This window comes from Prionailurus viverrinus, chromosome E3 (assembly GCF_022837055.1).
Source record: "Prionailurus viverrinus isolate Anna chromosome E3, UM_Priviv_1.0, whole genome shotgun sequence".
NCBI classification, from domain to species: domain Eukaryota; kingdom Metazoa; phylum Chordata; class Mammalia; order Carnivora; family Felidae; genus Prionailurus; species Prionailurus viverrinus.
Window position 1 is genome coordinate 32,886,135 of NC_062576.1, and position 15,826 is coordinate 32,901,960.

At 51.3% G+C, this 15,826-nt stretch overlaps 1 protein-coding gene across 11 annotated transcripts in view; it reads right to left on the reverse strand.

Annotated features, from left to right (window-relative positions):
• Positions 1 to 15,826, reverse strand: part of CLEC16A (C-type lectin domain containing 16A) — a 203,646-nt gene that overhangs the window by 140,942 nt on the left and 46,878 nt on the right. For 10 of the 11 annotated variants that reach the window (XR_007147697.1, XR_007147698.1, XM_047837905.1 and 7 more), the window contains exon 10: positions 10,422 to 10,653. Coding sequence is in view for 9 of the 11 variants with exons in the window: in XM_047837905.1 (XP_047693861.1) it covers positions 10,422 to 10,653 (232 nt within the window). In the remaining 2 variants the exon portion in view is untranslated. The remainder of the gene's footprint in view (positions 1 to 10,421; positions 10,654 to 15,826) is intronic. The other variant, XM_047837904.1, reaches the window with a different exon arrangement.

Sequence of the window (15,826 nt, forward strand, 5' to 3'; positions counted from 1 at the left end):
CAGCGAAAACATCTGAATACTAGCAGGCTGGCTGTGGTGCCAGCCTCTGGCTTCGACCCTGGGACCCGTGACACGCCTCCTGTACCGCTGCAAGCTCCTGTGCCTCCCAGCCCAGCTGACGGGGCGGAACTCGGCTCCGAGGACTCCCTGAGGTTACGGGGCCGATCCCTAGCCCCTCACTCTAGAGAATACGCTGCTCTGACGTGGTAATTCCTTCTGGGTTGTTTCATCTCCCTGGACGCTGGGAACTCTGGAGCAGAGGAGCAGCGAAAGATAAGCCTGTCTCGTGCTCACCAAATTTAGTTAAGGAGTTGCACAATAATTTTGAATGACAATTCCCCATGGCACAGCACCACGATGAGCAGATGGGACCAGAGCCGCTCCAGGTAAAGGGTGGGTGGGCTCCCAGACGTCTCTGACTATGGGTTCCCTCCTGCCCCTGAAGCTCCCTTCTGGAACTCTGTGGAGCTTCACACAGAACTGCTGAAAACCACTGGTTTGGTCCCGGGTACTGAACATGAGGAAACGGAACCCAGAAGCACAGTGACAATTAACACAGCTAGAAAGGCAGCGGCAGAAGCCAGGACTGCTGCCCTCTCGGCTCCCAGGTCACGTCCTCGCGCGGGACCGGCCCACGAGGGCCTCTCCGCTCCACGCGCAACGATGGTTCCGAACTCTGGTTCTGTCACCCTGGCTCCCACAGCTGTCCCCAGCCTCCTGACCCTCCTGCAGCCAGCACAGCTGTGGAGCGAGCCGCTGGGCTGAGGTTAACTCTCTTGACGAATGTACCACAGTCCTTCCAACGCCAACACAGGTCCCCGCTCCTCCACTGCTGCTTTTTAACCATCTTATCCAGACAACCCCCAAAAGCTGTGATTCTTACCGAGGGTCTGTCAACTCCCTGCAACTGCATGCAAAATGCCAAGTGGGCAAAAGAGGGGTGGGTAATAGGTTTTTGGGGAGACGGTCTCTCCACATTCTCACCATTCTAAAATGGAATCTACGTGGGGCGCCTGGGTGGCTCAGTCGGTTAAGCGTCTGACTTTGGCTCAGGTCACGATCTCTTGGTTCACGGGTTCAAGCCCCATGCTGACAGCTCAGAGCCTGGAGCCTGCTTCAGATTCTTTGTCTCCCCCTCGCTGCCCCTCCCCCACTCATGCTCTGTAGCTCTCTCTCTCTCTCAAGAGGAAATAAACATTAAAAAAAATTTTTTTTCATGGATTCTACAGCCATCTTTAAAAGAGGATGAGAAAGGTTTGGCCTTTCCTTTCCTGGTGATTCAGTGTCAAAGTGAACCTCTCTTTTATGCCAGAACAGATCATCGGGCATAGTTCTATCAACCCTCCGGGGCCCACGTCTCTCTGCAGACACAGGCCTGCCTGGGCACAGCCTCGCTCCCCTCCCAGGGCACACGCACCATGCTGTTGCCACCAAGGAGAGCGGATCAGGGGGCATGCATGCACGGATTTCCACTGACACTCACTGAGGCCAGGACTCAGGCTCTGATGACGAGTTCTCGGGGAGCTCCACCTGACCGTTCTATAATATAGCAGGAGCCCCCATCCCATCCAGGTTTCTGTTTCAGAATGTAAAGGGACCATGACAATAACCCAGCTCAGCTCTGCTCCAACTTCAGTCATTTGCCTGCCTCTACGATGTGTGCCACATCTATGTGTTGCCCGTCCCATTTGTCACCTACCTAATCACCGTATTTGACCTCATTTTTCTTCTTTTGACTTCAATGCATTTTAAAAGGAAACTTTCAGTCACTATCAATACTCTTCGATTGAGCAACCCCACTTGCAGGGATTTATCTGGAAGATACACCCCTAACAATATGAAAATGCACACGCACGAGAGGGTTCACTGAAGTATTATCTGTAGTTGCAAAATATTGGAAACTACCTAAATGTCCAAGCATAAAGATCGGTTGAATAAACTTGTCCACACACACACGCACACATACACACAGGGCAGCTGCAAACCGGAATGAGGAACACCGCTGTACTGACACGGGAGAGAAGAGCAAGCATATACAGCATGCTACCCTGCGTGCAAGAGAGAAGGGAGAGCAAGAAAACATATATAAATCGGCTTCTTCTTACAAAATGAAATACGGGAAGGATATCCCAGAAAATAATCCAAGGTGGTTATCTACCAGAGGTAGGGGAATGGGTGGAAAGAATATGGAAGGCACCCTTCCTGAACAAACCTTTTTGCACACTTTTGTTCACAGTCCATATATTTTTTCCATAGAAATTAAATCAGTAAAAAATGGGAAGGAAGAACCCTAAACCGAGAAGATTAAAAAAAAAAAAATAGGACCCCCAATTTTTTTCAAATACATACCATATCTACCCTGACGGAGGGGAAGGAAAAAAGGGGAGGCAGATTAATGTGAATAGCTATAAACACGATACGTGACTCTATGCCCTCAGTTGGGAGATGGGTGAAGCATCTGAGGGGGGAGGGGGAGTTGCAAACCATCCTGAACTCTTGTTTATTACACAATAAACAAACTGAAACTTTTTTAGATGTATTCTAGGACTGAGCAAACAAACGTGTTGATGCTGTTGGGAGGCAAGGCTCCAGCTGAAGAAGTGACACACAGATCTGGAACGGGAGAGGCCAAGAAAGAGCCTTCTGGGTACTGATCTGCATCGGTATGAATATTAGAGGTGTTGGTATGAATCCACGATTTCTAAAATACACACATGCATACGCGTTTGTACGTATGCATATGCATGCGTGAGGAAATGTGTATTTTGTGTTTATACACGCGTCTATTTTCTAGCTCTGTCCACTGAAAGAGCCAAAAAGCAAAGCACCATGGGAGCCATCAGCACATCTGGGACCCAGATTTTGGTCTCTAACACCACTGCCCATGGAGAGGAACCAGGGCTTTGCAGAGAAAGGGTTCATCCTGGGGATGGGCAGCGTAGGTACAAGATGAACCTGGTTAAATTGTCACGCCAGAAGGCATAAAGGCTGCTCAAAAGAAACGAGGGGACTGTATCACAAGGACACAGCAGCCAGGTCAGAAGGGTTCCCAATGGCCAAATCTAGGACAATTTGAGCATCAAATTAATTAAATCAGTAACGAAACACAAACCACTAAAAACTGGAATCCATGGCCTGTGCCAAGAAGAGATAAATAAAGAAACGGGGAGAAGGGAGGGCTCTCCCTTACAGCGGAATGCTGAAGGCTGATCTTTAAACGTGGAGAGAGTGCTGACGTTGGAAAATCAACATTTTGTCACCATGCGGGTAAAGAGTGGCTCAGGCAAGTATCATCAATGAGGAACAAATCCCAGGGGGGCACTTTAATGAGGCACAGGATTAATCTGCATTATCTCTAAGTAGCTCCCCACGGGTTGCTAATTAGTCATCAAGAAGAGGGAAAGCAGGGGCGCCTGGGTGGCGCAGTCGGTTAAGGGTCCGACTTCAGCCAGGTCACGATCTCGCGGTCCGTGAGTTCGAGCCCCGCTTCAGGCTCTGGGCTGATGGCTCAGAGCCTGGAGCCTGTTTCCGATTCTGTGTCTCCCTCTCTCTCTGCCCCTCCCCCGTGCATGCTCTGTCTCTCTCTGTCCCAAAAATAAATAAACGTTGAAAAAAAAAAAATTTTAAAAGAAGAGGGAAAGCAATTATACGGTGGAGAGACCGGGAGATACCTTAGCCAGGTGACCGATATTCACGTCACCCGGGAGGGGTCAAAAGGACATCATGTGCCTCTAGATGGGACACACGGGGAAGGACATGCCACCACCTATGCCCGGAATGCATAACCTTCATCTTATCACAAAGAAAACATCAAAGACAGAATGAGGAACGTTTTAGTAAAGCAAAGGAGGGAGAGGTCCTGCGTTCTTCAGAGAGGTCAATGTCGTAAAAGAGAAGGCTGTGGGAAAACGCTCCAGCCTGACGAAGGCCAGGGAGGCACGTCAATTAAAGGCACTACCTGACCCTAGACTAGATGTTCTACTGGTGGGGGAAAGACGCTCTGGAGGATGTTATTAGGTCAACGGACAAGCTGAACCGCAGACAGCAGAAAACTCCACTGAGGCGGACAGCTGCACGGCGCTCACCAAAGCGAACGCGCTATCCTTGGCAAACGCGTTATCCTTGGCAAACGCGTGCTGACACCGACAGGAGGGAAGGGACGTGATGGGTGCAACTTATCCAGAAAGCAAGTGTGGGGCGGAGGGGCAGGGAGAGGGAAAACCAATAGGAAAGCAAATGGGCCAGAATGTGTTAAAAGATGAAACTGGACAAAAGGTAAACAGGTGATCTTTATACTATTTCTTTTTCCAAACTTTTCTAAGTTTGAAAATATTTTCAAACGAAAACACGTTTTCATTACTACTATAAGCCTCAAGCCAGTGTCAACAGAAAGCAGGTGTGAAAACACACACACGAAAGGAGCAAGGCCTGCTGCGTGTGCTGGAAAAGGGAGGTGTGAAGGACACTAACGCCAGGCTCCCCTGGAGCTGATCTCAACGAGAATCTTCTCACTGCTCCAACTCACCCAGAACCATCCCCAAACCCCGCAGCTGGGGCAAGGCTGATCTGGCCGATCTCTGCATTTTACAGAAGGGCAAACTGATATACAGAGGGATTGAGGAGGTGGGCCTCTGCCCCCACGGCTGTGAGCTCCTCTCCCCGCACTGCCCACCGGCCACGAGCTGGCAAGGAGCACCCGTGTGGCTACAGTTCCCGCATCGGGCACCGTGGCCCATAATCTAGAAGGCTCCAGCGTCCCAGCCTGGGGGGCGGTGCGACCCCTTTACACAACTGGAGTCTGGAGCCTCTGGGAGTCGAGGAACGTCCCTGTGAGGCTGAGCAGCTGGGCGTGGGAACCCGAATCTCCATCTCCTTTGCCCCAGCCCCCCTCGGCCTCTGTCACTTCCCCAAAAGCCCCCAAAGCAGAAGAGGATTTGCACACTCGTGGACACTGCACTATTCACAGTGGCCAAAAGTGGGGAAGCAACTGGATAAGCAAAATGCAGTGTGCCAAAAAAAACGGAATATTGCTCAGCCTGAAAAAGGAAATCCCGATACATGTGACAACATGGATGAACCCTGAGGACGTGACGTAAGCGAAATAAGGCGGTCGCAAAAGGACAAACGCCGTTGTGATCCCACTGACGTGAACTACCTGGAGTAGTCAGATTCACAGAGACAGGAAGAGGAACATGATAGCTGCCGCAGGGAGGGAGGATGTGGAGGTAATGCTTAAAGGGGACAGAGTTTCAGTTCAGGAGGAGGGAAAGAATTCTGGAGGCAGTTTTGGACGGCAGTTTTGGTCGTACGGCAGTGTGCGTGCAGAGGAGAGGCCGGAGGACTCTCCACAACCAAGGACGTCAACCTCTCCCCCTCCAGATGACAACTCTGGCCAGATCCGTGGGCTTCCCCAATGCTCTGACATTCTGATTTTCTTAAATAACAGCAATAATCCATCAACTTGCCCAGGATGATGTACATTCTAATCTGATTAATATTTGGTAAATGAAGTGCTTTTCAGGGAAATGGCAGGCATGACCTCCCAACAGTCTTTGACTTCACAAATTCAAGGATCCTCTGAGTTGCCCTCTGTGTTCTACATTCCAGGAATCAAAACGAGGACAGACCATAGAAAGGGGGAAGGGGAGAAGAAGGCCCTAACAAGACCATTCGGGGAAGGAGGAGGAGGAAGATGCCCTTGCTGGTTACCTAGGAAATAGGGGAAGGACCGCGTGCCATTGGCTGGCCTTGGAGCAGATTTTCGAGAGGCAAACGGCACCTGGCCACAACAACAGGGTGTCCAAGGGCTGAGTATTTGGGGTGCCTCTTCCTTTGTCTTACTGAGCAGCATGAGGGTGAATTCAGAAGGTTTCTCTTCCCCCCTGGGAAGTTCCTTATACTAGTTAAGCCTATCTGGAAACTTGGCACTCCCACACCTCTACAATCGTGGGGCTGGCCGCCTAGTCCTCTCCTCCCTCCCTTCCCACTGCCCCTCCACCACACACACATGCTCACTCACCCCACTGATACGTTTTACAAATCAACAGAGAACCGGGCTGGCTGCACAGAAACCTGCAGCCGGGGGCGGGGGTACCCAAGCACAAAGTGCCCCCCAGCCCAGCTCCTCGCTCCGCTCTCCACCTTGGCCAGGCTTTCTTTTCAGTGCCCGTGTGACACATGCTGAAGGGCTCAGACACCGATGCTCGTGTTTCTGACAACCCGAGAGCCGGGCATCCTGATGTCCTCCCACTGGTGGAGAAGCGATGATTTGCCCAGGGTCACAGAGCTGTTCAGGAGCAGTCCATCAAGGGTCGGGGGGTTCAGACCGCAACCTCCCAATGGCTAATCCGTGGCTCACCCCAATCGGGAAACTCTGCGAGCCCTGGGGTTGGCTCCGGCTTTCCAAGAGGAGCCAGAAATGAGGCCAGGGCTCCATTTCATTTCAACGGAGGCTTCAAAAACAACAAAACAAAACAAAACAAAACAAAACAAAAAACAAAACAAAACAAAACAAAACACAAAGCTGGGGGGGCACCTGGGTGGCTCAGTCAGTGGAGCATTTTGACTTCAGCTCAGGTTATGATCTCACGGTTCATGGGTTCGAGCCCCGCGTCAGGCTCTGTGCTGTCACTTCAGAGCCTGGATCCTGCTTCAGATTCTCTGTCTCCCTCTCTCTCTGCCCCTCCCCTGCTCTCGTTCTAAGTCTCTCCCCAAAATAAATGAACATTAAAAAAATTTTTTTTAATTAAAGAAAAAAAAAAAGCAAAGCCGGGGTTCCAAACTTCCAGGCACCCCTGAACTCCCAGCTGACCTGTTAAGTTCAAAGTCAGTGTCATCCCCTTCATTCCAAGTTCTTGCTGCGATTTAAGAAAAGAATAGGTTTTGAAGGTCAGGCCACGTGGTTGGTGCCTACTTTTTCCATAGGCCAAAAAAACAAAAGCTAAACCCTATTTTTCAAACGAGAAGTTCAAACAATTCATTTTCGTGCCTGGGGTCTGTTTACTAAGCTACTGTTGCAAGTGACTCCAGAAAGAGAGGACTATCCTTTCAGACCTCGATGAGACATCTGGGACACAGCGAGCATCGAGTGAACGCTTCTTTGACTACAGGGACTAGGGCACCCGTCTTTTTCCTTTCGGTGTGCAATTGCTGCAGATTGAGGGGCCCTGTGATTTTCTGGTTTCAGAATGAGTCACCCGTCATTTGGGACCTGAGGCCGAGTGGAGGGTCCACATTCATTTCACCCTACTTCCTTGTCTGGGCTTAAATGTGGAGGACGTGTGAATTCTGGTTGCGTTTGTAGAAAAAGAGCACGTTAATGCCACATTTAAATCAGGTCAAGGCAGAACTGCGACCGACTCACGACCATACGCCTTTGTCTGCCTGTGCCTGATGCTGCCTTTTGAAGACCCTCCACTAACGTGGGGGTGGCAGGCTGTGCAGGGGGAGCTGGTACCACCATCTCCTTTTTCAAACTCACCCCTGCCTGCTCGTTACAACCGGGAGGTCCACGAACCCCTAGATCCAGGGGCAAGGCAAGAAGCTTGCTAGAGAAAAAATAATTTGGAGGAGAAACTAGCCACAGATCCACCCCAAACAGTGAGGGAGAAGACAGCCAGGAGGGGGATGAGGGGCACACAGGAGCGCTGTGGCTTTCTAGTGGAGCGTCTGCTGCTTCCGCGGGCCCAGCACGCATGACCCCTTCTTCTGACAAACACACCCTATTTCTCACCGAGGGTGTCACTGTGGGGTCAACACATGACCCAAGCCCGGCCAATCGGCACAGACCGCCCCTCTATGGCAGTGGGCCAGCCAGGCTCCTCGGTGTCACCAAGCATTGGCCCCTAGCCTTCAGCTCCTTCTCTGCTTGGTGGTGAGCTGGCAGGATGCAAGCCTGGCACTGCCCGTGGTCATCTCTGCACCTGAGGCCAGCCCCGCCCAAGCCTTCCAGTTCTGGGAACAATAATCACCCTTTTGTTGAAGCCAGTTCGAGTTGAATTTCCTCCAACTCTTACAACCACAAGACTCCTAACATATACTCATTTAAAAAAGAAAAAAAAAAGCACCCCACGAATTACATTTTTTAGACTCAATTTCCAGGTGGGGAAACTGAGGCACGGTTTGAGTTGGGAGACCACTCAAGGCTCCCAGGAAACCGAGACATGACTGCAAGGCCAGTACCGCATCTCCTAGCACCCCGCCGCATCAACGCCATGCCTAACACCCTTCCAGGTCACGAATGGTTTCACCCAAACACAGTCTAAGGAGAGAACGCCCCCAGCTGCACCTTAAACCTGAGAATAACTAAGAGATCGGGTACACCATTCACGTGACAGCTGCCGCAGCCCAGTTAGGTGCCTCTGCTGGACGGGCCCGAGAGACTCGTGTTTATTTACGGTGAGCTGTGGGGGAAGACGACAGGTCCGTAATATTTTGGAATGACTAATGTATATCCGGGAAAATAGAGGAGGGCACCAAAATGCCAAGAGGGCTGCTGGGAGCCATGGTCGACCAAACTCTACTGTCACCATCAAGTGTCCAAGTAAAGCCTCTGGGAAAATTCCTGGGCCCCGTCTGGTACAACCCCGCCAAGTAACCACCCAGAAAACGGGCTTCTGGAGACCTGTGAACATTTCTCCGCTTGCCCCCCACACAGGGCGGGCCGGCTCGGCATCTGGGGAGTTGTGACCCCGATCCCAGCGGTGAGCTGGAAGGGCAGCCTTGCCGAGCCGCTGGAGCTCCGCACGCCGGGACCGGGCCGCCCGCTGACTCACTTGACTGTGCTCACCGCCAAGCCTGCCCTGTCCACACCAGGGTTAGTCATGGCCAGGCCTGGTTAGAGAGCAGCCCTTAAAAGGACTGGAATGAAAGAGGTAGCATCCTTCCAAAACAAAATCGACAGGAACACAGAGTGCAAAATGGGAAAATGGGGTGAAATCCTCCTCCTTTTCCCCACTGTGGCCACAGGACAGCTAAACCCCAGCGCTGAAGCAGTTTTCTCCAGAGTTTAAAAAAAAAAAAAAAAAAAAAAAAGATCCCAATAAGCAAACTAGGACGGCTTGCTTACCTTGCATTTGCCCCTCACCTCCCCACCAAAGTGATTCTGTTTGTGAGCCAAAAGTGAATTCTGACGCCAAACTGCTTACTGTATACTTTACACAGAAATAAAAGCATGCTGGGATCTCAGCCTTAAAGAGAGAGCAGGGTGGCACTGGAGAGACGCTTTGCTTATACTTATCGGAATGTGATCGTGGCATTCACTGAGAACTGCCAAGAAAATCAGAATGGGGCCCGCGGGGTGGGGACGGGGGCGGGTTTTGGCTCCATAAACGCAGCAAACTCCCCAAAACAAATGAGTTCCCAGTCGGTGATTTAATGAGCTGCTCTGCTCCGTTTTCCAGCTTCAGATGACCTTGACTAGGGAATCACACAGTCCAGGCTGATGGGCCAAGGACAGTTGGCTTGGGAGCAGCCACGACCAGCCCAGGACCCAGGAGGACGGCCCACGGTGGGTGCTGGCGACGGCCCGTGTCTGTCCCAGGAGCATGGTGGAGCTCACGTCCAGAGCCGAGCCCCCACCCCACATCTACCCCACCCCCACCCCCACCCTGAGCGCCCATGGCCGTGGCCAGAGACCCCATCTGCGTGGCTGTGCGCCCGGCCCATGACACAAGAGACTCCACAGCTGAAGCTTGCTCAGTTCCAGAGCAGACGGTGCTCTCCAGACTGAGAAGGTGTTAGCATTTGAACGAGAGGAAGGTGGAAATCAAACCAGAATCATCCCCAGCAGGGGCCAAAAGAGGGAGGAATGATTCTGCTTACTGAACACATGTGCACCACACACAAGTGTACCTCACCCGACACAGGACTTTGAACAAATCTCAATGTGAGACTCTAGGGGATGATACTGGATTATTCGGTTCCAAAACAACGTGATCTCATCAAATGGATATAATTTCACGAAACGCGGCTTGCTTCCTGCAGTGCACTGGGAAGAATGACTTGTGTCAAAACTCCTCACTGCGGGTTATGGGGAGCAAGAAGAACCCCAATAAACAGCATGGCACTCGTAGCAGAAATAGCAGCCGCTGCAGCAAACACGTAGGATGCGGGCCGGGCACCATTCTGGGCGCGGCACACGTGCTCACCATGTCCCCACCGCCAAAGCCAAGTAAATACGGTCTGCTCCCCTGTGTTTACCCACAGGGGAGCGGGCCCGGTTGCGAATAAGAACCTTGCTCCGGGTCCCCCGCCCCATGAGGGCAGGCCTCGCGGCGGACCTGCCCGCAGCTGCCTGCGAATGGCTGGGCCCGTAGAATGAGGTACACCGGCGTGGGGAACGGACACACGACGGGGACCAGACACAGACGGCTGCCTGGCTCGCAGCGCGGGCGCAGGGTGGCGTTCAGGGGGGCACTCACCTTCACTGTCCCCACTCGTCTTGGTGCCTTTTGAACCACCCTCAGTACCTTTAGCCTTCTCAGCGTCTTCCTGGGCGTCCTCGGCGGGCCCCTTCTCCTCATCTTCTTCCTCCCCAACGTTTTTGTAGTTGGGTCTCTTTTGCACCCGCCTCTTGCCCTTGTGCTTATTCATCTCAAGGGACCGCTCTAGCGTCTCGGTGGGTTTAATGAAGCACCGAATGCTGGGCTTGGCCTAGGGAAATCAAGAGACGGATGTGAACCTCGGAATCTCGCCGGATGCTATGGTCCAGCTGCCCGAGAGCTGCTGCCCCAAGAAATGCGGTTCCGAAACAAAAAATGCTGCCTCTTACTTCGTCATTACGACTATTATTAACTCCATCGTTGTTAAATAATCAAAACGATAGCACCAGCTACCATTTACTACCTACTCACCGTCCTAAGTCAGAAACTCTATACATTACCAACACTGGCTCTGTGCTTCTCAAAGGTCACTCATCTGTCTGAGAAACACACATGAGATATAGGGACCCCCTCCCATTTTATAGATGAGAAAAATAGAGGCTCTGAAGGGCTAAGTAACTTGCCCACTGTCATACAGCTCCTGAGCCAAGAGTCAGATTTCAAATCGAAGCTTGCCCAATCCCCACAGCCCAAGCTCCTCCCGAAAGAAGGGTGCCTCGCCAGGAGCTCAAACTCTGTTGCATACTCAGTACCCCTCAGAAAGTAGTTACATGCAAATGGACCACGTCTAGAAAGGAACCAAGACAAAAGAAAACTGATTGGTTTGGGGCAGGATTCTGAATGAAGCGCTTTTCTCTTTTTGGGGTATGCACGACGTCCAGACGTCATTTTGTCTTTAAAAAGGGAAAACGTTTTAAGGAGAACGTTTCCATTATCTTGACGTGGTTTATCCATCTTCTGAATGTACCCCAAACAACCATCAACTGTACTCTGAGGCCCACCATACCTTGCCAATACTAAGCGGGATGTGCTCAAGGAACACAGATTAATTTCAATAACATTCAAGGCAGAACCTAATAGAAAGCTGAATTAGCATCTAAATCTAAACATTCATTTTTATGTACTCACTTTGGATTATTCATCCACAAAAATGACAGATAAATTGAGACATGATCCTCCTGTCCAGGAAACCCAGAGAGCACGTTACAGATGCCAACGGCAAAGAGCCCAGAGGTGGCAGCACTCCGAGCATGCGCCCCTTGACAGACGGCATCCATCAGAGCCCACTTACGATGCTGTATGATCGAACGCAGCTCTAGACAACCCCTCCCCCCCCCCCCATCTCCTGCTGAAGGACTCGAGCCCAGGGAAACAGGGTCCCAAGATAAAATGCCTGCTTCCTCTGATCACCACCTACTCCCACTGAATCTTAGAGCATGCCATACACAATCAAAGCTTTCTGAAACAGAGACCTGAGACTCAATGCAGAGCAAAATACCACCCAGTTAGAAGGTCCAAGCAAAAATTCGCATGGATGGGGGCGCCTGGGTGGCTCAGTCGGTTGAGCGTCCGACTTCGGCTCAGATCACGATCTCGCGGTGTGTGAGTTCGAGCGCCGTGTCGGGCTCTGTCCCTCTGACCTCGCCTGCTCACGCTCTGACTCTCTCTGTCTTTCAATAATAAACAAACGTTAAAAAAAAAATGTAAAAAAAATTCACATGGGTGGATAGAGAAACTTCCCCTTGAGCTGTGTGTGAACTTGGATGCACAGAAATGGCAGAACAAGGTGAGTGAAACGGTGTGCAAGGCCCAGGGCCGGTCAGAGCCATGCAACCCCAGCTGAAGGCTATCATGAGCTATGGGTCGACTCTGAACATCAGAGTCCTTGTCTAAATCACAGGGCAAGTAATCGTGGCCTTCTAGAACTAAACATAGTCACAGACGTAAAGTTCCTGTAGTATGCATCCAACATATGAGAGTCACCTTCCCTTCCCTGCCTCCTTAAAAAGCAAAGCAAAGCAAAGCAAAGAAAGGAAAAGAAAAGAGTCAACTGTGAAAATAAAGTTTAAAACTTTCCAAAGGGATCTGCTTTTCTCGACGATCAGGTGTTGGGAAGACATGCCTACTGGGGAAATTTCAAACTTTTAAAATGCAACCTACCCAGTAAACAGCTGGAAATAACCTAAATGTCCATCAAGAGGGGAGTGGTTAGGTAATTATGGCCTGTCCATAGAATGGGAATCCACGTAAATGATAGAGAGACTGAGGCCTTTTGTACCTACGGACACCAACACAGGACCGGCATCGGGATGAGAAAGCAAGAGCAGGGAACACAGTGGGGTCCCCTTCAGGCAAAGGTTTTCAAAAGCTACGCGTGATGCTGTGAACAGCTCTCCCTAGAAAGCTGCCTAAGAGTATCTTGGGATTTCATCTTTGGGGGGGAAAGAAGGCAGGTGGTCCACGTACAATTTTTTCATTTCTTTACCTTTCTGTTTTGGTTTCAAATTTCTAATCCTGCACTCATACTAGCTTTTTACAAAAACACATCGAGGATCATTTAGACATTAGAATTATGGACTTTATGTTCCCTTTTTAATTTTCCTTTGTGTTTAAAAGCCTGTTTCTCTTAATCCTGACAGCATCGAAACCCCCACAGTTAACATGGAGGAGCTGATCAGGCTTGGCTGGGAAATGTGGACAGAGACTCATGATCACTCCTGCTGCCCCAGTCAAGAGCCTCCTGGCTGCCAGCCTCCCTGGAATCTCCGTGTGACAGCGGACAATCCCAGATGTTCTGGATGGAAAACCCCGGGGGGAAGGTGTGCCCACCTCACCCCTCCCCTGTTGCGCTCTCAGCACTAAACCAGGTGCCTGCAGCAGGGCAGGGCCTCGGGGGGCTGCCTGTACCAGACTGGACCCAACGTGAGAGGACAACGAAGAAAAGTGAGGGACAGGAGAAAATAGAAGCCTCACAGCCTCAGGAGATTAGCCCAGGGCAAGAGCAAGCACAGTGAAAGGAACCAAGAGAATGGAAAGGCTCACATCAGAGTCACAAATCAGAAGGCCTTGGGGTTCATCCTCTCATAAAGCCAGCACACCACGTGTGCCCCAGAGGAAAGCCTTCTGCACCTCACGCCTGTGTTTCCCAAATGCCGCAAGCTCGGGTGTCACCAAGGGCTCATCTCCCAGGGACCCAGAGCCTGAGCTGCGAGAGGAATGTGGAGATATGGGGCCCTCCCTGCTGACAGCAAAGATTCTGCCACTTACCCAGCCGGGGTATGCAGTGGGAGGGCCCTGGGCCACGCAAGCCAGCTTCCGGGCTCAAGGCCAGCTCAAGGCCAGCAGTGTGATTTCAGGGGTGGCCCGAAGGCCGAACTGCTCCCTACAGCGTCAGCTCCTGCCTGCAGGTCAACACCACCTTCCTCTTGCCTTCACCCCCTCCAACCTCAGGCTGCTATCTTTGTTTGAAAGGTAAATACTGAAGGGGGTGCCTGGGTGGCTCAGTCGGTTGGGCATCCGACTTTGGCTCAGGTCCCGGTCTCACAGTCCGTGGGTTCGAGCCCCACGTAGGGCTCTGCACTGACAGCTCGGAGCCTCGAGCCTGCTTCGGAGGCTGGGTCTCCCTCTCTCTCTGCCCCTCCCCCCCTCATACTCTGTCTCTCAAAATTGAATAAACATTAAAAAAAATTTTTTTTAATAATAAACAAATAAAGGGGCGCCTGGGTGGTTCAGTCGGTTAAGCATCTGACTCTTGCTTTCAGCTCACGTCATGATCTCACATTTTCGTGAGTTCGAGCCCTGTGTCGATGGCGCAGAGCTCGCTTGGGATTCTTTCTCTCTCTCTCTCTCTCTCTCTGCACCGCCCCCCCCCTCACCTCTTGTGCTTTCTCTCTCTCTCAAAAATAAATAAACCTAAAACAATAAAAATGAAAGGTAAATACTGGAGACGGGGACTCCCCAGGGGTCAGAAGTAACTCAGGCCTTTTGGGGCTGCCCGATGTGAGAGCAGGCTGTGTGCGGCCGGAGGCAGGGGTGTGGAGCAAGGGGTCAGGAAGGAGGGTGCAAACACCTGAGGCCCAGGCAGCTGACCAAGGAGCAGCAGCACCGCCGACAGCCCGGACGTCAAACGGCGTCCTCCGTGAGGTCTGGACGCCCCCTTAGACCAGGCGCAGACGGCACGTGAAAAAGCAAGTTGCAATCGGGTAACCCATCAAGGAGTCTGCTTACCATCAAAAAACAAAACTGTCAGCGAAAGCATGTACACCTGTACGTGTGGACAGGTGTGTGCACGATGGTCCACACGGCAAGGCTACACATGTTGAAAACAGCTGTTCCTTCTGAAGAGGGCGGTGAGGTTGGGGAACTACTTTCGGCTCTAGTCGTGTCTATGTCATCCAGTCGCTGTGCCCCAAGGAAGCACGACCAATGCCATTTAAATGTGAAGAATACCTTTAAAGATACGTATTTAATGCCCCTAAAGATACGTATTTAATACACACACACACACACACACACCAAAAAGGCACCTTTAGAAGTCAGCTGCTGAGGGAAAGGTGGGAGAGAAGATTACAGGCTAAGAAGGAGCTACCGGAAATGTCTTTGGATGCCAGAAATGTACTCTTTTTTTTTTTAAGTTTATTTACTCTGAGGGAGAGCAAGCGAGAGCTGGGAGACACAGAGAGGAGGAGAGAGAGAGAATCCCAAGGAGGCTCCACACTGTCAGTACAGAGCCCCACTCAGGGCTTGAACCCACGAATCGTGAAATCGTGACCTGAGCTGAAACCTACAGCCAGACGCTTAAATGACTGAACTACCAGTTGCCCCTCGGAAATGTCTTCAGTCTTGACCTAAGTTACATACAAATGTAATCCTAAGTATGAAGCCATTGATACACCTAAGATTACTGCACCTTAAGTTATCCCTCAATTTAAAAACCACGTACCTAGGGGTGCCTGGGTGGCGCAGTCGGTTAAGCATCTGACTTCAGCCAGGTCACGATCTCACGGTCCGTGAGTTCGAGCCCCGCGTCGGGCTCTGTGCTGACAGCTCAGAGCCTGGAGCCTGGTTCTGATTCTGTGTCTCCCTCTCTCTCTGACCCTCCCCTGTTCATGCTCTGTCTCTCTCTGTCTCAAAAATAAATAAACATTTAAAAAAACAAAACAAAACAAAACAATAAACACCACGTACCTAAAGAATTTTCAATAAAATCAGATGGCCCTAATGCCCTAAATGCAAGCCAAGAGCAAATGAGACAGCTCGGGAAGGGGGATTCACTGCAATCGTCAGGGGACTGACCTCATTCACTGAGCCACACTCAACACCAACAGTGACGCAGCCCTGGGCCTACCGTTCCAGAGCCCACGGCCCAGCCAGCAGGAAGCACGTTCCGCTGTGCATCCACATGGACGCCGAGGGCAGGGAGGAAGCAGTGGGGAGCTGTGCCA